Source organism: Onychostruthus taczanowskii, unplaced genomic scaffold (assembly GCF_017590055.1).
Source record: "Onychostruthus taczanowskii isolate IOZ18803 unplaced genomic scaffold, ASM1759005v1 scaffold10, whole genome shotgun sequence".
NCBI classification, from domain to species: domain Eukaryota; kingdom Metazoa; phylum Chordata; class Aves; order Passeriformes; family Passeridae; genus Onychostruthus; species Onychostruthus taczanowskii.
Window position 1 is genome coordinate 7,832,151 of NW_024496526.1, and position 27,178 is coordinate 7,859,328.

The 27,178-nt window shown below is 39.6% G+C and overlaps 1 protein-coding gene across 2 annotated transcripts in view; it reads right to left on the minus strand.

Moving 5' to 3' along the window:
* MYLK (myosin light chain kinase) overlaps positions 1-27,178 on the minus strand; it is a 196,544-nt gene that overhangs the window by 19,348 nt on the left and 150,018 nt on the right. For both annotated transcript variants that reach the window (XM_041408484.1, XM_041408494.1), the window contains 7 exons: positions 26,677-26,804; positions 23,153-23,306; positions 10,584-10,886; positions 6,910-6,945; positions 6,717-6,810; positions 5,534-5,737; positions 1,173-1,390 (listed from right to left, as the gene is read on the minus strand). In XM_041408484.1, the coding sequence (XP_041264418.1) occupies positions 1,173-1,390; positions 5,534-5,737; positions 6,717-6,810; positions 6,910-6,945; positions 10,584-10,886; positions 23,153-23,306; positions 26,677-26,804 (1,137 nt within the window). The remainder of the gene's footprint in view (positions 1-1,172; positions 1,391-5,533; positions 5,738-6,716; positions 6,811-6,909; positions 6,946-10,583; positions 10,887-23,152; positions 23,307-26,676; positions 26,805-27,178) is intronic.

A 27,178-nucleotide genomic window follows, 5' to 3' on the forward strand; every position in this document is an offset into this window, starting at 1 on the left:
AAGCAGACTTCTTTTCCGTTATTCATTCAACAAACCATTCTTAGTTTGTTTTAGTAAAATTATATTCTTGGGAATGTAGTAGTCTATTACTTAAGTGTCAAAAGAAGTAGGACGAGCTGCATTTAGGCAGATAACAAAAGATAGGTGGTAGTATTTCACCTGTACTCTCTCAAAAATCATTATTTACTTTTAAATAAGTATTAAATTTTTTAAAATTAATACTTTTTCGAAGAGGGGAGGCAAAAGATTTCAAGCAAGAATCCAGCTGTGGACCTTGTTATATGGAGAGTAGGAATTCATATAAGTTGTCCCAATCAATTAATGTCAGGACAGCCACAGATCTCAGCTCTCCCAGTGTAACAGGTTCATAAACTATTTTTCTTCCTTCTAATTCCTAGAATGATTTTTATTTCTTTTGAGAAAATAAAAGCTGAAAAAGATCAGTGTGGGATGTTGGTATTGTTTAACACTGAAAATACAACTGAAGGGCTGCCTTTTAGAGCTGAACAATATGAAAACAAGAATCTTTGAAGGTCTTTGGCTTTCAAGTTGCAAATCATGTTGGACCAAAATGAATGATGGAAAGCAGCTAAAAAGCAGCGTAGGAAGAGGAGGGGCTTGTCAAATGGAATTTCCCCATATTGCATTATTTTTAAGTACTGCTATTACACAGCTCTTTATAGAATTCCTCTTATGTTTAACATTATGACAATATCCTGCTGTTTAAGATAAGATATTATAAAAATGACAGGAAAATGTAAAATTACTGTAATTATCTGAAAGGCTTCTAGAGCATCGCTTTAATTTCTGCTGTTAAAAAGGTTTCAAGGATTTGTAGTATTCATGAAGTATTTAGCTAGAGAGTTAGTGCTTTATGGTACCAAATGTAAATATTTTTTAGTATTAGTATTACTGTGTATTTTAGGTGGAATCTGCAGGGATATCCTGCTGTGGAAACAGATAGATTCTCTACACCTCACTGCAAACTCCTCTTGAAGATGACGTACCCTACTCTCATTCTTGAATGTCTTCTTTTTCCTTTTTCTATTTTTTCCTAAACCCAGAAATATTTATAGGAAACATGTATTTACTCTCTATATAACAGGTAGCATGAATTACTGCTTGTCCTGCCCTTTCACCCATGATACTGAAATAGGCAGAGAATTCCTTACCTAATCTTCTTGCAAGACCAAAGTCAATGAGTTTGATGCTGGTACCAGTTTTGTTGACACACATAATATTTTCTGGCTTCAAGTCCAAGTGGACAATACCCTGCTTATGAATGTATTGAACTCCTTCTGAAATCTGCTTCATGTATTTAATGCATTCTCTCTCTGTCAGTTCAAAGTCTTCATCAATGATCCGTTCAAAGAGTTCTCCTCCAGAAACCCTAAGAAAGACAGCATAAAAAGAGATTTCTGTAACATACTCATTTGGGGAATAATCAGGCTTTCTTTTTACAGCAATACAGAGAGTTCAAGCTTTCAGCAGTCACTTCAGGATGCAGTCTGTGTTTTAAAATGGCATTTTCCACAGACACAAGGGTCACGTGGGAAGAATCCCCTCTTTGTGTGGTATAAATCAATAGATGTTTTCTGTTCTGAATCTGTGTTGCAGGTGAGGACTGTGAAACACCAAGGTTGTTATTCCGGGCAGGGGAGTTTACATCCTGCCTCTAGGACTGTGTCACCTGCAGCTGACAGTGGAGTGTGTGCTCTGACTGCCACCCTGCAGACACGTGCTCGTAGCACTGCTCCTGACTCCGAGCACACACTTCCCACTTCTCCCTTCCCTCCTATGATCCAGCCGTGCACAAGTACAGATAATATAATTTAGAAATAAAACTAAAATACATGGAATGGCTCCCAGGGAAAGAGGACAAAGCTGCAAGCAGATGAGCAAAAATTAATGAAGAAGAGAGATTGAGAGTGACTAAGGCTGAAGGAGGAAGAATTCCGATGGTATGGTTAACTGGAATGCAAAGCTGAAAGGGTAAATTACTGACCCAAGTGAGCTGAGAGGGAATTTCCTCCTCAGCTATGACAGTAGAAGGATATAACCCACAACACTGTGTTGGTATTTTTAGCTGAGCCCTGATCACACTCCTTGTAGGTCAATTTCATTTTAATGCTAATTTAGGATGTGAAATAATTGTTCTTTCCAGGGTAGCATCTCCTGGATTGAACTGTTCATGCAACTGAAGTGGGACATTTTTAACCTAGATTTAATAAAGCATAATTTAAATTGTGGCTTACTGGGTTTGGTAGGTTTGTTTCATTCCGTTTTTGAGTTTGTGTTTTGTTTTGTTTCTTTGGGATTTCTGTTGATTTTTTTTTAAATTAATCACTCAACTGGTTTATCTCCTTGCATCCAAACATGGGAAATACTTTTTTCCTACACTGCGGGTGAATGACCCATAAAGAAAGGAGCACATAGTGAAGAGCATCTTTGCTTTTAGAAATTAAACACACCATGGTCTATATATGGTTTAATATTTTCAGTGTTCATGGCTTTTGCCAAATGCAATTGCACATTGCAGTTACAGAAGGAAAACACGCAACTGAAAGGTGGCCTTGCCATGTTTGCAGGTTGCCAGACACATGATTATATCCCTCATGAACCAAACTGAATTTGAAACATCTGAAGTTCTGGAAGCATTTCCTGCTTTGGCTATAAAATTTCAGAAAATATGTAATTAGAAGTGCTATTGTGGTTTCCTACGAATATGAAAATAGTAAAAAGAGCATGTGCTTGACAAACTGAAAGGTTATGTTGGATTAGAGCACATTTGTAACATAAAGCAATAGTATTGCCAGACCTGTTGAATAAACATGCAGGGGATCTAGTGCGTTGTTGCTTTGCTAAGACATTAACCAGTATGGGTGTTTATGAAAACATCTGCAGGCAAAATGTTTATATGTGGAGTACTCTGCAACTAAAAATGATAATCATCCTCATACTAAAATGCACCAGTTGTTTCTGACTGTTTAACGCAGACAGTGACGACTTATTTGTACTATAAAAGTGCCACCCTTCTCAGATCCCCAAAGGGAAAACTTTTCAGAAATTGTACCATGGTATCAAGCACCACTAGCATGTTTTTGTAAATAAACCACTGTTAATACATCTGCCTGCTGTTTTTACCATGGGAGCTCTCAACATCCTGGTAGCAATGGTAGATTAAACTGCAGTGCATTTATAGGATGAATACTCCTGCATTTATATCAGGAGCCAAATCCAGTTTGATTTTTGCCAGGTTAAGAAGCTGAATAAAATCAATGTGAATGAAATTCTACACATACACAGGAGGAGAAGTTGGCTTTGTTCAGTCACAACTAGTTCAGAATCCAAATCTCTATTTTTTCTGGATTCTCGTCTTTTCAGTCTTCTCTACATGAGTCATATAGGAAACCATTCTTATCTATGGAATCACAGAATACTCATCTAAGGTTTTGGTCCAGTAGGAACAGTGAGAAGAATCTACCTTGGAATTGCCCAGGCAGATACTCAACAGCTTTAAAAAAAAAAAATCTAGCTTAGAAAAAGCCCGAGGAACTTGTACTATCTTAAATCACATCAAATTATAGAACTTAGTGCTGAGATTTTGCTTCAATAATCTTAATGTGCAATGCAATAGTCTCCTTCTGTTCTATGTCAAAATAAACTGACTATCTGAAGTATATAAAACCTTGAGGCACTTAGCCCCCAGTGCTGAATTAAAGTGGCAGCATGCTACTATTTTTAGATTTACTTTTTCCATTGAGATTCTTATGGTGGGACCAATATGTTCCTGTATTTGAAAAGGAAATGCCTGAGATTTGCCTCTGACTTCCAGTAAATGTTAGAGGGAAATGTTTCCAGGCAAAAGCACATCATTATAATGTTTAATTTAAAAGTAATAATCAAAAAATCTTATTTTATTTTGAATATTAAATCAAACCATATAAAATAGTGTAATGAGAAATATTAAAAACAAAGAGTATGAAGTTTAAAAGGTTGCAGGAAAAGTATGGGAATAAAATTAAAATGAACAATTTAGAATAAATAACAGGAAGAAAAATCAAATGGTGCTTTTCATCAATTTGAGTAGAAGGGGAGTTCCTAAATGCCAGTCATTACTAAAATCTCATTTAAAGCAGACTGATAGCAAGTGAGCTTGATTTATTTGAAATCCATGCATTTAAACTCTGATGGAAACGAAACAAACAGCTTGGATTGCAAGAACTTTTAAAGCTATTTCCCACGAGTTCTTTGATATGCAAAGAAATATTATATTAATAAGTACAGCAGAAATGATCCCTAGGAGGCCCTTTATCAACAGAGGTGCAGCTGCTGGGCTGGGATTGTGTCAGGTGGGTAACAGGGCAGTAGAGAGCTCCCAGGCCACCTGACACGAGGTGCCACACAGCACCTCACTGCCCAGACCTGCTCTGCTGCTGCTCCACACAGTGGAAAAGTTGGGGGGCTCAAAAACCAGAGAAGGTGCTCACCCCAGACTAAAACCTGGGTAACAAAACTACTTTAAATTTGATTGCAGTTTTCTACATTTTTATAGCGTAAAACCCCTTTGCTGTCAGGGGGGAGCTAATGGAATGTAAAGCCATATGCTCTTCCAGACTCTTTATACATCTCCCTGTTTTCCATTAGGTCTGCCAGCTCTCAGCTCCAAGCTAAGTAGGGTTCCCTTCCCTTACCATCGGCAGTTTGCTCAACTGCTCAGTTTAAAAATAAAAACACCTTCCCGCACATAAGTTCCAGCATTGTAAAATCCCATCTCTGAAATATGCCAGTGCAGTAGAAGTTTGCACATAATCTAAGCAAGTGCCAAGGAAGCTAAATAGACATATAGTCTCTTTTGCCTCAAACAATTTATATCTGACTTAGAACATCCAGCCAGTAAAAAAACCCCAAAAAACCCTGCTTCTCCTTGCATCAGAGAGCACATGAAGTCGCTGTGGCAGCAGAACTGTAACTAAAGTAACTTTTTGGGGAAAACATCAGCACAGATCAGGATTTAATCTTCTTTCTAGTTCATACTGCCACAAGTATGGGATTCACACTAAGCAGGTGCGTTATGGGTGATATAAATATTGCTCATGTTGGCTATTATTGTTGGGGAAGACTGTTCAACACATGTTTAAAACTGCCTGAAGTAAAAGAAGTCCTCCTCCTCAAACACATTTTAGGTCCTAAATGAAAGTCCAAAATGCAGCTAACTTTGTTCTCACCTCTCCCAAGTGGGCAATAACAGTAAAGCTGCAAAACCCCACCACATGTACTTTAAGAAACAAGCAAACTAGACAACAACAACTATAGCAGATTTTGATTGATTTTTAAAAGATTAACACAGATTCACTTACACAGCTTAAACAAGTTCGATAAATAATTGGAAAAATTTGCAAGATCTGAAAACCATCCAGGCTCTGCAAATCCTGAAGGGTTTGACAGTCCTGTGTCTGTAAGTTGCTACTTTTGTACACACAACTATTTTCAACATTATTAACTTTGTCAGTGTGCTTTGCTTTATACTTACATTTCCAAAACCATAACCATGTTGGCTTTTTCTTCAAAGGCATCTACACATTGGACAAGTTTTGGATGATGTAGGCAGTTCATGATGCTGATTTCTTCCCTTATGTTTTCTTTTTCCTTAGCAGAATATGCTTTGAAAAATTTTCCTGCCCAAACTTTTCCATTCTTCTTTTCAACAAGCCTGAAGACTTGTCCAAATTTTCCCCTGAAAATATATAACTATTTCCATAAAATGTTTTTGCAATATATGGGCCACCACAAATAGCAACAATTTACTAAATATTCCAGCACAACCATTCCATTCTGAAATTAAAATGTCTTAGTATCAGGTGTTATTCTACACTGATCTGCAAAAACTTTTGAATGAATACCATGTTTAGAGATACTCTGCCATTCCAGTTAAACAAGTCTTATATAGGAGGTTTCCTCCAAAACTTGGACTCCTACCAGGCTTTAATTCAGGTCTTTCTGCACACAGTTTGCTATAGGTCATACACCTCTGAAGATGGGACATCTCAGGATTTAGCTGAAATCAGAATCTGAATGCTCAAGGCTTCAGTACTATTGTTTCCCTTTGCTGTAATGTACAGTTCTGCCTCTGTGTTACACTTCTCAGGATTTGTTCATGGCAGCACAGAGGATCCCCTGGCCTTCAGCACTGATCACTGAAGGATTATCATGGCCTGCAGTTCACACCACCATGAGCTGGGGCCCTGGGAAACACAGCCAGGCTAATCACTGACCTTCTCTCAGCAATAGTATTAATGCTCTTGGGATTATGGCTGCTGTCAACAGAGATTCCAGCCCGTGGACAGGATAATCTTATTACCACTAATGGATATAATGGAAATGCAAGTACACAATGTGTACCTTTTTTTTTTTTTTTTCAGATAGCTTTTAGGACAGTGAAAAACGAATGAATCCTCTAGCTTTGTTCATATGTGGGCTCCATTTTCCTTGCCAGAAATACATGTAGTGCCTATTTAAACTCATCAGCTAATAGGAGCAAAGGATCTTTATGGAGTGGAAGCCAAAATACGTTGAAAACTATTTTTACTGCAACAAAGGAGCCCAACTGGGATGTTGAAAGTGCAAGACAGTCAAAGAATAAATGTACATGATCTTCATAACTGGCTGGTAGCCTTGAAAACTGTGTGTCTTCAACAGCACAGCCCAGTACTTACGATCCCAGTCTTTCTTCGATGTTGTAGACATCTGACACCTTCTGTTCAGTGTTGATTGTAACCGTCCGATATTCCACCTCTGTTTCTTTCTCCTCTACAAATAAGCATTAAGGGCCATGATTACAAACCTCCAGAAAATGTGAATGAAGAACATAGATTTGTATTTGCCCTGTTTTAAACATGCACTTCTTACCATCGTCAGATAGCTCCACTTCATCCCCTTTAGGTTCTGTGATGAAAATAAAAAGACATGAATAGCTTTTTATATGGGATATATACTTATATAAGTATATTCACTTATATAAGATATTCAAAGTGACATGGACAACTGATAGACCCTATGGCAAAACAACAAAAAGCAGTCAGGGTGTTTGTGCATTAACTTCATAATCTCTTCACCACTTCTTCATCACTATTGACTATCCAGTCACAATCTAGTCACCATTTCTGAATAAATCATGTTCCTGTGGTTTGCAGTACTTGTCAATTATACCTGCTTACTAGAAACATCAGCATACTACATCAGTTCAAAGTAATCTAAGAAATACCTTTAGAATGCCTCAGGGAAATAGAAAATAAATTGAAAATATTAAAGCATCAGTTCAAAGTAATCTAAGAAATAGATTTAGGCTTTAGAATGCCTCAGGGAAATAGAAAATAAATTGAAAATATTAAAATCAATAACACTTCTTGTTCCATTATAATTTTTTCTTGGCTTTGATGTGCCTTTTTTAAATTGTGAAGCCAAGTTAGACAAGGTCGTATATTAAAAGATTCCCTGCTAAGCATCCAGACAAACCTTTCAGACTCTAAATACTGAGAAAATCGGAACAGCATGAATTCCCCAGAGCATAGCTGAATTCTGTAATCACTGAGATTCAAAAGGAGCCTGAGTTCTGCAGGCAGACTCAAAGACAGGTGAACCCAGTGACCTAAGTCAGAGTAAAAGCTGGCCTGAGTGTCCTGATTTTCATTTCTAATTTTCATGTAGATGAACTGCCTGAAGCAGTGTTTTCTGCCTGCGGGTATGAGGGGAAAGGGGCTATAGCTGGCATGTTGTTATACATTACTTACACTGCTTGGGCTTGCTCCTAAGACCTGTGGCTGTGACCAGTGCTTTGAAAACTGCAAAGGCTGTTTGTTACATAGTGACCTGTTGATTGTCCTGTAGCTGCTGAAGCTGCACTTTGTCATCAAGGAGTGCAAGCCTAACCAAGGGATTTATGCCCCCTGTGTCAGCAGATCTGTGTTATTAAATTAATGCAGTACTCTGGGTGCTGTTAGGTGCTTTAGAGCACAGAGTTAGATGCAGAGAATGAGAGAAAACAACAGAAATAAAGGGTGCAGGGGGAGCAGATATATGGTCTGAGGTATCAGCCTTTCACATCCTATACAAAACGCTGCATCTGTGTGCTGGTAGCAAAGCCAATCAAGTGGATAAAGCCTGTTGCTAAAGCCTTTCTCTCTTTTTTGTCTGGAGCTGCAACCCTTGCATATTCCTGCACAGAAGAGCTGGTTTGCAGAGATCTACCAGAAAAGCAGGGAGGGAAGGGAGCCTTCCCCACCCAGGGTAGCTGTTCTCAGACCTTCCTCAACTACAAACCACTCCTGCACAGAGCACATAACATTTTCCTCCCCTTTTAAGGGCTGTGTAAGGGAGCTGCTCCCAGCCAGGCTGCCAGTAGGTAATGTCTGCCAAATACTGCTTAAACAAGAAGTCAGTGCCCGGTTCTGCAGCGACACTGCATTGAAGCCACAGAATAGGAACAGTTTGGTCCACCAGTGGAAGCCTAAATTATCTAAGTGGTACATATCTGAGCTTGGTAAGTGCTGAGCAGCTGTGCTAAAACCTTTCTCGGAAGTCAGTCTACAGTACCAAATTTTCCTCAAACATGGCAATGCACGCTTTAATCTGTGGAGATTTACAACCTTATTTTAGTTTTCTTCAAATGCACTGTGAAAACTTAGCCATGCCTTTCTTCACTAAGATCATACTGACATTGCTAATATGTGCTGGCCACCTCAGTATGAAAATTAGTAATCAGACTTCCTGGCAGCCTAGAAAATCCTGAGTTACTCAGCTAAGTGTTCACAAAGATGGCAGCTTAAAGTCCTGACTTAGACAGGTGCTGAACACATGCCTTTTCCACTGCCTTTAATTAAAGCACCAGTTATATTCTCACACTTGAAAAATCACACTTTAAATTGTTTGCTCTTTTTCCACACTATCTGCAGCCTCAAGAATTGAAATCAATAAGCCCTAGAATTGAGAGCACAAAGACAACCTCCCCCTTCCTGCAAACAGAACACATTTTCTCTCTGCTGAAAACAACCTTTTTGTTGCTTTTTTTTTTAATGTGTATTGCAATGACTCATACACTTTCTAGCCTTTTGTACTAAATCTATGTAAGAAAATGCTCAGACTTAAATGAAAAAATAACTTGTTTGCTTTGGTCCAATATAGGTAGTGGTTGCTCTAGGAAAAACATAGAGAAGAGTCAGGTCTCCAGCCCTAGGTGTTTGTCCTGCAACTAAAGAAGAGGGCATTCAAACACAGGGAATTTTATTATGAAGAGCCAATATCATCTAGCTTCCTTTCAATTTTATTGCTACTCCTAATGTTATTTTCCCCACTTTGAAGAGAAGGTGCATCTTGATTTAGATTGGTTTTAAATCTTGCAAATAGTGGGAAGTGATTCCTCAGCATGCATCCAATTTAGCACTTGAAGAGAAATATGATTTACTTTTGTTTGAGAGGTTATACAGTTGTGTGATGCTGCATCACTTTGCTACCATTTTGTCTTCCTTTAGCAATAAAAGATAACTTCACAAGTGTTATGTGGAACAGTTCAAGCTCTAAAGCCCTGCACACATAAATGAAGAGGGAGAGATAAAACACCCAGTTCACTCCAAAAACAGGAAAATGGTAGAATTTGTTATTCCTGGTCTGGGATTTTTGGCAAGGTGACTATCAAAGTCATCCTTGAACAGAAGGTGTGCACAACAATATGTGGTCACTTTCTGGTTTTGAAAAATAATGCTGACATGTGTGGGTTTCAAGTTTTGTACCAGTTCCTGAATAATTTCTACAATGATCAAACTCTCAGTATTAGCCCTTTGAGAAGATCTTAAGCAATAATTAAGAAGTAAAAAATAGGGAAAAATATTTTTAAAAGTACATGCAACTCTAAATAAAAACTCTAAAAAATATTTTGGCACCCATAATGCTGCAAAACTAACATGCTAAGTAGGATAGTCTTGAATTCACAGGCTGGGTGTACTAGGGGACACAGGACTGAGGTACACTATCATGCTGGGATTGAAAGCATGGGAAATACATCTAGCTGCAAGGTGCCAATTTATTTTCTGCTGCATATTCTGTGCTTGGCTAGCAGCAAGCACATTCATTATTTCCAAAAGCAAATTTGGGATAATGTTTATGGTTTGTTTTTCCATGGTGTGTCCAGTATGAACTATAATGATTATAGCATTGGCATATTTCAGGTAAGCTACCAACCATCATTTTCCAACTGGGCATGGACTGAATGTGTAACATCTGTGAAAGGTTTCACTTCCCATTACCTGTGCACTGAACTGCAGAATTCTTTCAGCCAGCACTCACCCAGCAAGCCAGAATGAGAATTAGTGCTTGCTTTCACAAGGCAAGGATTTGGGATCCCTGAAGCCAAGTTTCCACACTGCAAAACTGATGTGCTCAGACCCCCAAATGAAGTCTGTGAAGGACCTGAGCACAGTTACAGCCAGAGACACGTGGGAAGGAGGATGTGCAGATCTGGGGCCTCACTAAGGAACTCTTAAGGAAGAGTTCAGTTGAACTGAGATGTTCTTTCCCTCATAAGAACTTACCTTCTTCTTTCTCTCCAACCTTTACCAGCTCAGACTCTTGGCTGGGCTCGCTGATGCCGTAGACGTTAGCAGCTCGCACGCGGAATTTGTACTCCCGGTCAGCCTGCAGGTCCTGCACGTTGAAGGAGGTGCTGCGGCAGGTGGTGAGGTCTGTCCATTTGTTGTCCACCGAGTTCCAGATCTCCACGGTGTAGGACTGCACGGCGCTGCCGCCGTCGTACGAGGAGCCGTACCACGAGAGCGTGAGGGAGGAACTCCGGATGTCTGACGCACAGGGAGTTCCGGCAGGTGGGTCTGGTTTATCTGCAAAAACGCACACAACGCACACCGTGAGGATCAGACAGAACATCAGCAGGGTGTTCCTGACCCTTCTCTTTCCATTCCACTGCTCTGCTTCACAGCTATCATTATGGAAACTCTGGAGGCTAAAACCAGTCCTAGCTATGCCTGCAATCTCCCACAATGGTGCAAACCACTCCTTGGTGATTTCCCTAGAGGAACACCCCTGTAACATCATCGCTGTGATGTGCTTCCTTCAGCTCCCTTCATCTGCTTCCACACTTCAGGGCCACTGCTCACCTTTGACACCTAGACACCTCACCTTTGACTCAGAAAGTGCCACTCATCCAAAAACATCTGGGTAGCAGAAATACTAGAACCAGTTTGCTGGCATGGAAACAAGGCCTTGAAGGGTGAAAAGTTTATCTGCCAACAATTTAGTGCAGATATATAACATATATCTTTTATATATATATATATCTATATAATATATATCCAGAAAGTGCCACTCATCCAAAAACATATGGGTAGCAGAAATACTAGAACCAGTTTGCTGGCATGGAAACAAGGCCTTGAAGGGTGAAAAGTTTATCTGCCAACAATTTAGTGCCGATATATAACATATATCTTATATATATATCTATATAATATATATCATATATATATAAGATATATATAATATATCTTTTATATAACAATATATATTTAGTGAACAAATTTATCTATGCAGTTTTTGCAAGTCTAGAGCACTTCTTGGTAAGAAGGAGTTCAATTCAGAATATATAATTTAAATAGTGAGATTTTTAAAATATCATATGCATTTTGGAAATTGTTGAGGAGGTGGAAGATAGAAACTTCTGTATTTCCTCAGTTAGAGGATTGCTACTGAAGTCTTTATTTAGATGAGTAGAACAAGTATCACCAGAACCTGGTGGGCAGATGTGCAGCCAACTATGCAGACACCTGAGAAAATACAACAGCCTTGCAGTTACATGGCTTTTTCAAGATTTAGTAGAATGATTAATTATTGAAATTAATGTTCTGCTAAGACAGCAAAACGATGACTTTTAAAATAAATTGCTAGAAAATAACTGCAGAATTTAAGCACTTCAAAAGACTTTAAGGGAACAAATAGCTTCCCTGGAAATAATCCTCTCAGAAATAATCTAGTAAAACCTACAAAATAATGATGATGTTGATGTGGATGAACTAATGGCCAAAGGTTGAAAGAGGAATCAAAGGATGGGATAAATGAGAAAAGGGGAAAAAAGATAGAAAGTGTGAGATGCTGCAAACAGTGGTTACACTGAACATGGACTGATAAAATCCTGTCCCATTTTGCTTGTTCAAGCTGCTAATGGGCATTATTACTTTCTCTGTAGGAAAGGCAGGGCTGACAAAGCACCAAAAATACTGCCACTTTCTCAGCAATAAAAACATCCAAATGCTGGGGGAAGCTGTTGTAGACTTTGATCAAAGCCTCACTGTGACAGACTATATCCCTCTATACTCAAATTATCACTCCTAGGAAAATTACTGAGCTGACAGAAATAGCCACAATTTGTCAGGAACATGCCTTTGGTTCTTGGACAGAGGAAAACCTCTCCTCTGACTCCTGTGGTTTAACTCATAGAGAGGGAAATTAGGACAGTCTAATCTGATCAAGATAGTTATGTATCAATTCACTATTTGGAAGAGTGCAAGTTTCATTGTCCAATGACTTCCCTGAAAAAAAAACTCTAGTTCAGTTGTGATGAAAAATCCATCTCCCTCCACAACTTAAATATATTAGAAGACATATAAATAGAAATTTTCAAGTATGAGGGAAAAGACTGAGAGGGAGGAAGGGAGGTAGACACTGAGTATGCCACTGCATTCAGTATGAGAACCCCCAGGTGGAAGAAAAAGTGACTGCCAGAATCAAGATTGTCTTTGTTCATTTTGGCAACACTTAAAACACCGTTCCACTAGGAGTCATCATTATACAGCACATGTTTTGTTAAACACATGTCAGAGACCAGATGTCCTTAACCTCTGGAACAGCTTATTGTCCTGCTTAGTGGTCACATTTTACTCACCTCATTTTCTAGCAGAATGGAACGGGCTATTAGTAAGCATGAATTGACAGAGTAGATATATAATGAACTGAATCACAGAGGACTTATATGATTTGTCTAAGCTTAGAAAGAGAGATTCTGCAAAGATGAGAACTGAGTCTGCCCAAACAGCAGCACCCCTCTTTCCTGTACTGGTCCTGTCCCAGCCTGCCTGGAGCTGCAAGAAGTGAGGATTCAGTGCCCACACCATTTGCAGTATCAGCATATTTGTACCATACCCACAGCAGCCAGCAGAGAGCTGCTGGCATGGCACACATGGATTGGATGATTTTAGTCAGACAGTGGCAACAGCATCTTCTTTTCACTACAACTTGTTATCCATCCAGACCTTGCTGGGAATGAGTCTCTGTTCTTCTCAAAATCTTTATAGGAGTGGAATATTCAGCTTGTTTTCCTTCAATGTAACCATCACTGCATCATCTCAAAGTGCAGAAAGAACATTGCTGATTTATCCTAATTCCAAACAGAACAGAGCAGTTGCAGATAGCAGGAGGAAAATACTTTGAAGAAAAAGCCAAGCCAGTAGTCCATCACCTTACAGTGGCATCTGCTGAAGTTTGTCAAAGCAGGGCAGATTCTCTGACATCTGCTCTGCACACAGCCAAACCTGGATGTATGTGTTGCTTTAAAAATAAAGTGTTAGGTTACTTTACTGCTGTGCACAAATTGATAAGGAGAAAGTGTTCTATGTTTCAGTATTTGCAGAGCACAGTAGTTTGCTTCCTGTGCAGGACATGAAAATACACTCTCTCACTGCTGACTTTCAACACGCTTCTGTTTCCAAATGAAGCTCTGGGCATGATTTATCAGTTTCCTAGGCCTCAGTTCCCTCAGTAAGCTCTCTTTCCATGACTCACCTAGACAGCTGGAGTCCCTCTGGCCTGCATGGTTTACAGAAGCAAGGCTTAGGTATGTGAGCACTGCAGAGAAAACATTCATGGCCAAGGGGATAGCAGTGGCAAAGGAAATGCCACATGGCTTTAGACTAGTATCTGCTAGCCTTGGGAACATTTTTGTATTCCTAAGGCATTTTTCTCAATAGGCAGAGATGAAAACCTGCAACCTTTGCTGGACTCTACTGAGCCAGAAAGATGCACGTTTCTGTTTGAAGTCTATCATGTGCTGCTGCTTGCATATCCGTTCAGTGTATAAATACTGTAGTAGCTGCTATGGGAGATCCTAAACAGGAATGAAAGCCTAATCTTTGCTCTTTTTGAATATGACAGATGTATATGTACCATTTTAACATGCTTAAAAATGACTTGGTATCAGACTGGATGGTATTCTACAGCTCTGCACATTCAAAGAACCTGCAGATGGTCTCTCCATGTGTCTGTTTTCTTTCTCAATAGTTTATTCTATGGAGATTTTAAAGGTTACCCTGTATTCATCTGTCTGTATTGAAAGCTAGAATATTTTGCCAAACTACATTCCCTTCTGGAATATGAAATCTCTATCAGCACAATTAACTGCTTCCAATAAAAACATCCCATGAGTTGAAAAGGAGTGGGGAAGACAAGCACAAGTTCTCTATTTTCTTTCTCTTCTCTTTTAGTGTTTACTATACCATTCATGTCCTTGAGCTGTCTGTCTCCAATATTCCACTGCATGTCATGTGCAGTTTTTGACATGCACAATCATATTTTATACTTAGGCTTATGTTATGAGGGCTTTACATTGGTTTTAATGGACCACAAATTTGTTCTTCCCCTTCTGGAACAGTCCATAGCTACAATCCAATATGTGAGCTAGAACAAAGGCAGAGCATCCAAAAGTGCACTTGTGCACATTTATATAGGAGAAGGAGCTAATTTAAAATATGGAGCTCTAACTTCAATTTCACTGTTACATGCAACAAAAGAAAGCCAGCATAAGGTACCTTAACCATATGAAATTAGGGGTACTCCTGCCTTGGCTAACTTACAGCACTTACATAACCCCTAAATCAAGACTTATGATATTCTAGATGATCATGGTCAGACTGGCTGTATCCACACAGTCCTGTTGAACCTGGTCAGAATCCTACGAATTCCAATGCCTTTGCACGTAAATCTCTCTAGGAATACGAGTAGGGTTGCCCCAAGTTGGTTTCCAAGGCCTTGTGGCAGGCAAAGGAGCAGCTAATTTGGCCTCAAACCTGAGTCAGGGACAGTCTGCAGAGCAGCACAGAGCTGCATTGAGTTGCTGACACCAGCAGCACAGAGGAAGCAGCAGGAGCGACTCCTGTGTGCTGTGAGCCATAAGCCAAGCAGAGAGGAGTAAGAGGAGACTGGAAGTGATATGAAGGAGCTTTTTAGCCCTTTGTGCTCCAGCAAAAGAGACAAAGATTAAAACTCCCTGCTTCTCAACGAGGGGAGGTGTAAATCACCACTACCCCAAAAGCAATGAGGTCAGATTCCAGTTTATTGTTTGTGGCATGTATTCCTCAGGACAAATGATAATGTGATGAGTTGGGTCCACATGAAATGTTTAAGCCACTTTTAAGACCATACCAGCACTAAAACACACACTCGTTATTTACTCTCAAACTGAATTCAGCTGCACTCCTTCCTCAGATAAATTCTCAGAAATATTTTGGTAAACAGGTTTTGATATACAGCCTGAAGTAAACTTTAATTAATTTGTATTTGTGCACTCTGAGAAGCATAAAACATAAGCATGCTTGGCCTTTAAATCATTGTTGTTTATCAGACAAATTTGACTTGATGCGATTGCCTTTTTTGCAGTGGTGTATTGGTTAGAGCATGTTGCTAATAACACCACGGTTGTGGGGTCAGTCCCTGGACAGGCCATTCACTTCAGGGTTGGACTCGATGATCCTTGTGGGTCCCTTCCAAATCAGAATATTCTGTGTTTCTGTGAAAATTCCTTTGCATAAGCAAAGGGACTTTCTTCCTGCAGTGGAGGCAAACCCACAGCTCATGCAGGACACCCACGTGACATGGGACTCTGCTATCTAGACCTCACTGCCTTCTCCACATGGCTCAGTTTACTGAGCCCTCAGAACACAAGAACCATTCCAAGAGACCAAAAAAGGCAGCAATCTCCTTATCTGAATGCAGGGAAATGGAAATTGTTCTGCTACTTGCTGTGAGGGTCAGGCTGAGCCAAGGCGAGGCAATGGAGTTTGCTGTGCATTAAGAGCTCACACGGCCCTGGCTCTTAAGCAGAGACAGTGTTCCAGCAGAAAGCCTCTGAAAACTGAGAACAGTATAACCACAGCCTCTGAAAAGTCTTTCTTCCCTTTCTTTTATGAGCAGAGACAGTACTGAAGCAATGTCTCTGAAGTAGTTTTCTTTATTTGTTCTCAAAATTGGTTTGTTTTCTTTCTAAATCCAGTTATCATATTACTGTATAATACTATTATTAGCTATTGTGATATTTGTCTGCCAGATAAAGAACAGACAGAAAGAAACAATTTAATTCCATTCCACAAGCTGTTTAGCCAGGGAAGGTATTTAATATGCTGCAAAAGCCAGTTGAACACTGTCCATGCCGACAGCACTGGCAAAGCTTTCATTTGAAATCCATCAGCAGGAGAAAAGCGAAACCATAAAAGGCCATAACTGAACTCGGCACTATTGCTGACAGGGCTCGGGGTCATGGCAGACCTCGCTGCTGTGCTTGGAAAACTATGCCCTGCAGCTCTTTTTCCAAGAGAGAGGAGTGCTACAAGTAGAGATATTAGCCCTTAACTCCTGTAACTAACGTACATCCTGTATGTCAGTATACCACAGGTTCAGGATAAAGTTAAATTTAAAAAATGCCTGCATTTTCCTGCAAAACAACTCAAGAGAAACTGAAATGAATGTGAATTTTCTCCTAAGAAACAGTAGAGGCAAGGATCCCATGGTAAAGCTTTGTTAGTCCAGACTTTGAAATTTACACCTCCCCTGTAAAATGCACTGCAGAATACTCTCACCAGATTGCTCCTCCTGACAACTCTGACATAAAATGAAGTTATTTAAAAACTGCCCTTTTGAGACCTGTGGATAAAGTAGCTCACAAATACTGGTGACCCAGAGCATCATTTTGTGCTCTTGAGGTAACTGAGGCATGGAAGTGTAAAATGACCTTGCCCAAGGACACACAGGAGAATGGAGCTGGGAACGAAACCAGAGCTCAGCACTCCCACGCAAATGCCCTCAGCACAAGAACATCTCCTTCTGCCACAGGCCTAGTGGAACAAACAAATATATAATGCATTCTCAGGAGCCTTTTTCTAAACCATCTGCTGCTGAGCCTGAATCAACAAGCTGTTCAGATTACTCATGTGCTGCACGTTAGGTATCTGCTTTGATAACTGATTGAATTAGAGCTCCCAAATGTGCCCACTGAAAGGCAGAATAAATTTTAGGAGTTTCCCTAGTACGACTATCCTATACAGTGGATTAGTCTCCACTGGAGTGAGTTTGGGTTTTAGGAACCCTATGTTTGCATGCAGGAGTTGTGATTAATAATTTTTGAGTAACTAGGTAAAATACAGGAATATTGTTGCAATTGTCAATATATTTATTTTCTTCCTCAAAAACAAGCTGAAGGTAAGCATCAGGAAAAAGCAATTATGCATGGAGTTGTACTGAAACTTCTCCTAACAGAAATGACATTGAAACTACATGGCCATTCAAGGGATAAACCTGGATTAGTGTGCCAGCACTGATGCATAGAGCCGAGTAAGCTGGTATTCCTCTAAACATTTTTGTCTTTCTCTGAAAGTTTAGTTTTGGTACAGCTGGAGAGCCACTATGCATTAGTGGGAAGCTGACAGTAGAGGTTACTATACTCTTGAACTACAACAACAGCAGCAACATAAGACATCTCTTCCTTAACCACCAGTGTAGTTGTCCTTTAACCATAAAACCAGTGACAAAAATACTCCAGCAATCCAGAGGAATTTGAAAGGTTGAAGGTTACAGAGCGAGTCCACCCACATATTCTTAGGAAATTCACTGCATTCTTGACCTGACTGTAAACAGGGAATCACATAGATACTGCGAGATATAATCTGACGTTTTTCAAAAAAAGAACTTCAGAATCATTCATATTTGCACTTCTGAGCTGCAATATTCAGTGTCAAAATGTCTATGGATGTCTCGCTTCACTGTCTGCTTCCCAGATGTCTGCACTTAACTTTTCCAGAGAGGGAGCACAGAACCCTGACCACTGGGTCCTCTCTGTCTGAGTGGTGAGCACTGAGCCAGATTTCTCAGGATCTCCCACAATGCATTCACAGTGCTGAAAGGGTCACTGTGCACTGCTGGTTTTGCTACCACATTTCCTTGTAACAGAGTTTCGGGGGAGAAAATGAATGCTAATATAGCTTGCATATATGTGACTTGTGGAAGCAGAACTAAGCCCTTTGTAGCAGCAATTAATAATCCTACAATTACATTCAATGACTGTTGGAGTTAGCGATGATCAGACCTTGCTCTCAAGTAAACTTGTATTTTTTCATTTGTGCTTGGAAAGACTGGGCTCACACAGATTCTGCTAAAGGCAGAGAAGTAACACCCTCCTCAGGGAAAGTAACTTCCCCATCCCGAGTCAAGTATGGAATGGAGCAGAAGAGCAGGTATTAGTGAATTCATGGTACACTACTTGCATGCCTGTGTGTGTATATACATATATGTGTGTCCTTGAGTACTTGGTTTATCACTTTTCAACAGCAGAGAAGGCTGCAAATCACAGTACATGCACCAATGCTGAGAGTAATAAAAACACCATAACTTTTAAGGCCTCTCAGGATCTAATGACATTGCTTTTTCTTTTGCATATATCTACCATAGAGCTAACTAATCACCATGGCACATGTATATGTGTGTGTGTGTGTATGTACAATACATATACAGATATACACACAAGATACCACATCAGGAACAGTAAAAATCCCAAAGGATTGAAAAAAGACAAACAAGGATGGTCAAAATCAGGCCCCAGTAAGGTAGTATGTGTGTTTCTAGTTCTGTCTTTAAAAAAACCTAAAAGACAACGCTGATACACAAAGCATTCACTAAACATGGATCATCAAAAAGCCCCTGAATAGTAGGCATGGAAACATGAAACAATAAGCCCAAAAGCATGTGGCAAGTTTGTGACATAGCTGCAGAACAGATTATTTCTCTAGTGCCAGACACCCTTGTTGAATTCTGTGTTATTCTTTGGCCTCTGCCATAGTACCCAGCTTTAGCCAGTAGGAAAACCAAGTTTCTTTTTCAAAGGTGGATACAGACCTGGGACTATCACACAGCTAAAATGTTCAGAATCATTATGTTCAGAAATGTTCAGAATCATTAAATAATTTTGATAAGTATATCAAATAAATCCAATAAATGGCACAAAAGAAATTAATATTCCTTGCTGTCACTGTAAACTGAGGGCTCTACCTTGCCTAAATCAGGCATATTTTACACTAAGCTCATCACTGGCTCATTTAACAGCTTTGGCAACAGAAGTCCACTTCCATCTGACATCCTGTCTGTTATAAATCATTAGCTCAATCTCACATCAGGCTGTCTTGATTTTGGAGCAGAAACATGTTACAAAATCTCCCTAGAGAGATCAGTCAGCTAAGGAAATTGCTTATTTAAGAGAGCTGATCATAACAATAGAGAAGAGCTCAACATGGACATTTTGGGACCAGTCAACCCTTTAAAAGAAGATACTGCTTAACTTGGATGTCTCACAGACTTGCAGGTCTCCCAATATTATCAGTGCCTGTACAAAGCTACACAGTGAATCACAAGGCTCAGTCCTTGTGGTTGAGGGCTCTGTGCTCTGCACCACACCATTATTTTAGAAGTCTCCTCTAACTTGTCTATGTATCAGTGCATTTGCTGTGTGGACTGCACACAGCTGACACTGGAGGCTGAGTGTAATGGACATTTTTTCATTGATATTCATGAAAGGAAAATAAAATCCCTTAGAATGAAGTTGGGCTCTTCTTTCAAGAGCATCCTTTCCCATGACCCAAACAGCATCAAATCATAAATTATTTAAATGCTTTAGGTGTCAGAACCCTTGCTCAGTTCAATTAAGACTGTAGTTGAGGCCTGAGTCTGACAGTAAAATGTAAGACTTTGGGAGCTAAATTCACAGGAATGCAGGGTATCTTTGTTTTCCTAAATGTCATTATTAAAAATAATTTCTACGAATTATACTCAGATAGAGTTTGCAATCTAGGATTCAAAGTTTAAATCATAGCAGGATCATTTCTGATTTGAATCCTGGCAGATAAGCCCAATCCTTTGTCCTCTGATTGGAGGTTAAGTCAATAATGTTATTTTTTTTTTTTTTTTTGTGAAGAAAGGTCTTTGACAACTGCAAGTATAACACCAAGATCCAGGATTGTCTTAAATATCCTCAGGAAGGTCTTTAGACCTTCTGTTCAAAGCAGGATCAGCTATAAGGTCAGACCAGATTGTTCAGATGCTTATCCAGTCTGAACTTGAATACTTCCAGGGATGGAGACTGCACAACTTTGCTGGGCAGTCTGCTCCTTGACATGTGTTACAGTCCAAATTTAATTTGAGAAATGTTTATTGGAGTCTTTCATGTAAGAAACTTGCCCACCAGCATAAAGCCTTTGAAACCTACATGGCTGGAATAGGTAATAATAAATTAAAAGAGGTAATAATTATTAATATTGAAGAGGTAATAATAATAATAAAACAAATGCATCTTTATTTCCATATTAATTTAATTTTATATTTTAGCAAATGTCTTTGATTTCAAGATTGTCTTTGATTTCTCTTAAATTTCAGAAAAGCCAAGCCTGTTAGCTAGTCCTTTGAGATATGCAGCTCTGGGTCTGCTCAGACACGCTCCTCCAGAAAGCAAATGTTCTATATTTGTTTTTTCAACACATTCAAGGCTCAGTTGTGCAGTGTGGTCAGGCAGCAGTGTTTTGAGCACACAACACACACACGTGGATGTGCCTTTTCTCAGTAAACTTACAGGGAGGCAGCTCACACAGCATTCAGAGCCTTATTAAAAAGGCTGAGGGAAACAGAGCTGATCTCGAGCACCAGGACTTTCTCCACCAATGCTTGCTATGAAAGTGGGGTCTCGGCAGGGAGAGCAAGTTTCTTGGGATGGTGCAGAGAGAATGGACAGGCAGGAAGTTAGGACTAAGGATGAGCTTTGGTAGACTCAGAAATGTCAGGTTTTGCATGTTCAGAGAAACACAGCTTTGCTATTTTGACTGACAGGCTTTAGAGAAAAGTACCTTCCGACTTCAGTGAACATTTGACACCTTTAAAGGTGCAAACAGTGTGAAGGATTTTATCTCATAGTGAGATTCTAACCCCCTTCCTATAAGGAAGACATTTGTGCTCCCTTTTCCCACATTTTTGAGTGCCCAGATGGAAGAATCTGGCCTTAAAATGCATGTGTAGCAAGCTAGGAGGCCTTGTCACGCCTTCAGCAGTGCTGACATCAGCGAGATGTCTCACTGAAGAGCTTGGCAATTTTACAAGATGGAATTTATTCTTTTTAGCTGGAAACAGAGAGCTTGTCATCAGCCAAAACACATGGCAAACTCCTGCATGTTGTAAGGATTCTTCACCCAACTCTCCCAAAAGCATCTCTGGGAATCCCACGGTTCTCTGGCACATTTCTTAGGGAAGAGCAGAGCAGGAGGCTGAGATGTAGCTTTATAAGGTTATAGAATTCAAAGACTTTCAAACCAATTAACTCCAAAGGATATAAACCAGTGACTTATGTAATAATGAGTCAAGGCTCACACAGTAACACGATAATAGGAATTGTCGGCCTTGTGCAGCTAAAAAAAAATCCATCTTGCCCAATAACCTGCTACAATTAGCTGCCTGCAGCAGTTGCCTGGGAAAGAGTGAAAAGGAAGGAAATGTAAAGAGCAATTAATCTCCTGCCATTCTTCCAGCTGCTAATCAGGCGTGTTGGGTTTTGAGGCCAAAACCTACACCCAGAGCAGTGTATATGTTTATTCAAGGACCAGTGGTGTTCATTTTTACCCTAGCTGTACTTCTGATCTGTACAACCCACTTTTGGAAGGGGTAGTACAGTTTATCTATGTACCATGGGAAAAATACTGACTCTATTTTCTTCTGTTCTTGAATTCTCTGGCATGTTGCTGGAATCCACTTGAATTTATACTCATTCATCCAGTTATCTTTTAGCTGAATTAAAGGAATTAATTTAAATAATCAGGAAGCCTCTATTGACAATATGTAGAGCAACAAGCAATTGAGTCACATTGTCTGCTTCAGTGGATATTGTACCTGAAAGTGTGACTGTACTCACTAAACCTTGTATGGTATTCTCTGGATGGCTGGAATGAATCTCCAGTCCAGCTTGGGTTAAAGGTATTTTGCCATTGGTTTCATTGGAGTCAGACACTCATCTCTGGCCTTAGACCCACATTTCTTGCCTTGCTCACACCCTCGTGGCTGTCAGGGCACCACCTTATGTGATAGCCCTCTGCAGGTAACAGAGCCCAGAAGCAGACCCATCCCACAGGCTAATGTTTTAGCTAAATCACATCTTGGCTTGCAGAACTTCCCTGGATTTCCCTGAAGCATCCCCACCAAGGTGGGTTCAATTAGCCCTTTCAGAGTCAGATGTCACAGATCTAGATTTTGGCTGATCCTCACTATGCTGCAGTTTTATCTGCAAATAAACTGCAATTGTCTGCCAGTCTGTGCAGCTGTCCACAGTCTGGTACAACAAACCTGATGGCCTGGGAGTGTCACCTGACAAGGCTGTTTGAAGCTTTAAGATATCTGTGCAAAAGTCCACAGATGAAGGGTTCCACAATATTTAAAACAGACTGTCTTTATTCACTGTTCTCTGTCCCTGTGAAACAATGGACCATGGTAGGAATTTTAAATACAGACATGAGCTGTTTTTATCTTGTGGGGGGATTTCTTTTTAAGTATGAGCTATTTTATCTATTTTATACCTTCATCACCCTGGAATTAGGAATTTTTCCGAACAAACACAGTGTAGCCCTACTGATCTTACTTATAGTCCTTATTACAATGTCACTGTTCATTTTTTGAAGAGCTAGTTTTTATTTCAGTCTTCTTAATTTAACTGATTATTTTATTTAACCTGTTGCATATCATTATATAAAATGAAAATGTAGACTGATATCTGATGAATAAGTATATCAGTAAAATATTAGTTTGGACTTACCAACAACTGTAAGGTTGACTTGTGCTTGTCTGCTGCCAAGTTTGTTCTCTACAACTAGAGTGTAACATCCACAGTGTTCCTGCTTTGTTGATGATATTGTTAGCTTGCTGCTGTTTTCAGCATTCTCAATTTTAATATATTCATTTTCTTGAATCTGCCAAATTAAAAGAAAAATTATGTGATAGATTTCTTTGTATCTGAAAGAGCTCAAAGCACAATACAATGTTATCATATGAGTGTTATCTGCAGATAACTCTGTTATAGAAGTGAATATGTGCAGCTGTTAAACTGTGTAATCAACACAAGTCATCTAGAAATGCAGTGGAACATTATAATGGCTCCAGTCCTGCAAAGGCCACAGGGAGCACTGGTGTTGCTGGAACCTCACTAAGGAACAGGAGTGTCACTTTTTACCTTCTCTTTAACAGGCTGAAAGTGCAAACTGTGCAACTGTTAAAAGAGCAAAGTTTGGTCTCACATATCTTAGAGAAAGCACAGTGGAACAAGGGTTTAGCCTTGGCTCATTTGCCATCCCCCTCAGAGGCCCAACGTCCAGACCATCCATAGCTGGGACTTCTGGCCTCTTGTTTTAACCAGGCTTATTCTGTACTTCCACACAAACCAGGGTAATGGTTTCTTGGGTTTGAACAATTGAGGACAATGTTGTGTGAAATGGAGATACAACACTACAGCTGTACAGAGAGACATTCAAAGAGCATACTGAGCTTTCCCACTGCATTTTAATTTTTCCAAATCTCTGCTGAATACCATAGGCATATTATAAACTAGTTTTTAATTGAAACGGAGCTATCATAGCATAAATGGCCAAGGTGACTTAGATTTTAATCAGCATTAGCTTGAGACATGACAGTTCTTTAAAAACCTCATAATGCTACACTGCAATTACAGAAGCTGTACACTGTGTTCTTATGAAACAGACAACAAAATGTCAATGCCCTTCTTCCTCCCACCACTTCCTTCTTAGATAAGTGACTCTTCCAAGCCATTCTCAGAATTTAATTAAAAATGAAGGCTATTTAGTTTGCCTTATCTTGTCCCATATATTCAGAGAAGAAGAAATCAAAAGTTTAAGAACTGGACTTTCCCTGCTCTTTCCTCAACTGAGACAAAACACATGCACTGCTATCTGCCCAAAAGTAACTTTGGAAAGATTTTCCTACAATAACTCAAATAAAAAGTTAACAAATGGGATTATGTAGGGTTAAACTCTACTGAAAGTTGTTCCACCCTGCCAACATACTTCTGAGATTCTAAACTGTCTTTATGATTTGCTTCATTAAAATTAGTCAAAGGGTGATAGTAGAACTAGATCTGCATTATTCAGAGAAAGCCCCAAAAGGATACAGAGAAAGCCCTGAAGGGATGCAGAGAAATCCTTGAAAGGATGCAGAGACAGCCCTGAAAGGATGCAGACAGCCCTGAAAGGATGCTCAGTGGTTTGCAGTGGTTGTGGGGAACATGGGTTGGATCTTTGGGATCCTGAAAGAAAGTCACTGGTTGTAGTTGAGAAGCTTCAACAGCTGGTAGTGCTCAGTGATGGACTCAGCTGATGAAGAGGCTTTCCAAGGCTTTCCAAGGCTCTCCCCTCTTCAGCTCAGCACAGTCCCAGAACCCCTCCACCGCACTGCCAAGGCATACAACAGTATGAGCCACAGATTCATGACATGCCCTTTCTACAAGCAAAAGGAACTCTTTTGGAATATCCAGAAGAGATAGAGAGGCCACTGTGGCTCTCCTGCACCTGAGGGAATGGAGGAAGAGCCATGGAGAGGAAGCTGCAGCAAACAGCGGCAGGGCTGAAATCACAGCTCACGACTTGCTGGATCAGGTCAAAAAACAACTACAAATAACTCCCAGTAAACTGTCAAACTCTTGGCTGGTTTTCACTTTTAGGACTGGGAATGGAACAGAGTTGAAATCAACCACAGTTATAGAAAAGCAAGAAATCCAAGTGTAAAACAATATGTGGTGAAGTGTAAGTGAAAAATAAAGCAAAATTATGGTGCAGCACAGGACACAGTAAGTGGCTCCCCTTTTACATTAATAACTGAGAGACTGCTGCCCTCCCTTGTCCTCCTACAGTGTTTGGCAACCTTCCTGAACTTTTTTTTTCTTTTGTACCTCATTCACCAGAATGAATAATTTACATTTTTTTTTGTCATTTTAATTTATGATTTTGCAATATTTCACTTGTCTCATAGTGGATAGCTAAAGAAGAAAGTATAAAGATGGTAAAAACAGCATTTTACAAAGGAGAAAAATATTCTGAAGCACAGGTTATGGATCTAATATGGGCATCAGGAGCTGGTAATTATCACATATTAGCTGCCATTATCACATAGATCGTGCATATAAAAAAGGCCTTAAAATCTAGGTAAATAGGATTGCTGTATTCAACAATGAACTCAGAATTCTGCACAAACCAGAAACTCAGTTTTGAGGGGTACATTTTACCTAAATGTTGACAGAGCTTAGCAAAATCAAACACTGAATGTCACTGAAGCTACTGAGACCTATTTTTTGTGGAAAGCAGTGGTTAACTCCAGTCTTGAAGCTAAAGAAATTTAAGGAAATATAAGAGTTCAGGAAAAAACCCACCCTTTCCCCTAAAGTAAGAGGTTATTTGGAGTTAGCAAGGACAGACTCTGGAATACCCTTTGCACTAACAAACTGTTTTGAATTCTTTCAATTAAATGCTGACATGTCTGGATTTAGAGTCTAAACTTCCTTCTAGCAGGAGATGTTTTTGTTTGTGTTCTATAGAGTGCATAACAAGTTCAGAATGAAATAAACAGAACAGCAGCTACAGTAGATATTTATATTTGCTCTGTCCTAACATGACACTTCATCTTCCAATCTGAACTTGCATATTGGGTTGTTTGATTTAAAGTCATTTTAAATGGCTTTGTTAAAGTAACTCTCTTTAGACACTGCCCTTTAGGAACTTTAAAGCTAGGACTGAAGGCACTGATGGGATTTTTGTTGTGCCCTGTATGGTGGCATTTGTGTTGCAAGACAATTCACTCAAATTTTTTATATTTTGCCCCTCTGACATAACTTTAGACCCATCATCAACAAAGAAGGGATCATTTTCAAAGGAGAGAAATGTCCCCTGTGACAGATACTTTTCAGATATCTGTATCTTTCCCATCACTTATCCTTTAATTCATGGTCTAATCCTTTTCACAAAAAAATTGTCATTTGTTACAGGAGGGCACAGGCAGCAAAAGGTCTGAACTGTAGCAAGAAATAATTAGATTTGGCATTAGGAAAAGAATTCTAACCCCATGGCTATATAAACACTGCAGTCATTTGCTGATGGAGGTTGTGAAATCTTCATCAGTGAAATGTGTTCAGTAGAGGTGAGGAAAACATCTGCAGGAACAAGATGGACTTTGCCAGTTTCTCAGGAAGGGAGATGGAAAAATGGGAGCTAGTCATTGGTGTTCCTTTCCAGCTCTGCTTTTTCAATGATTGTTAAAAGAAACCAGATAACAATTTACCTGCTTACGGAATTTCATCCAGGTGCAAGTTATGGGTGCTGTTCCCACCACCTTGGCAAACAATTCCACTGATTCACCTGCACGGACTTTTCTGTCTTCTGGGAACTGAGTAATCTGAGGAGGAGCAGCTGAAGGGAAAAAATAACATAAATTAAATAACCCTTTAAATGACTCTAAGTTTTCTTAAAATTCAAAACATGTATATTTCTCAACTCAACTGTTTCAGAGCAGCATTTGAAATGCAGATTAGCAGTTACCTGTTGCTTGCAATGAAAAAAATTCCGTGGATTTGGTAATTGTAGGGGAGTGAAGCAATAACATTTTACCGCTCCAAAGTTTGCTCATGCAAGACCAAGGTACAGACATCCAAAAGACAAAAACATTGGCACCTACCACCAATTCCAAGTATACAGTTTATGAAATTTTGTTGTGGGTTTTTCAGAAAATCTTCTTTTTCTTTTGCATTTTTGAAGAATGGCTCCAGCTACCTTCTTATCAATTT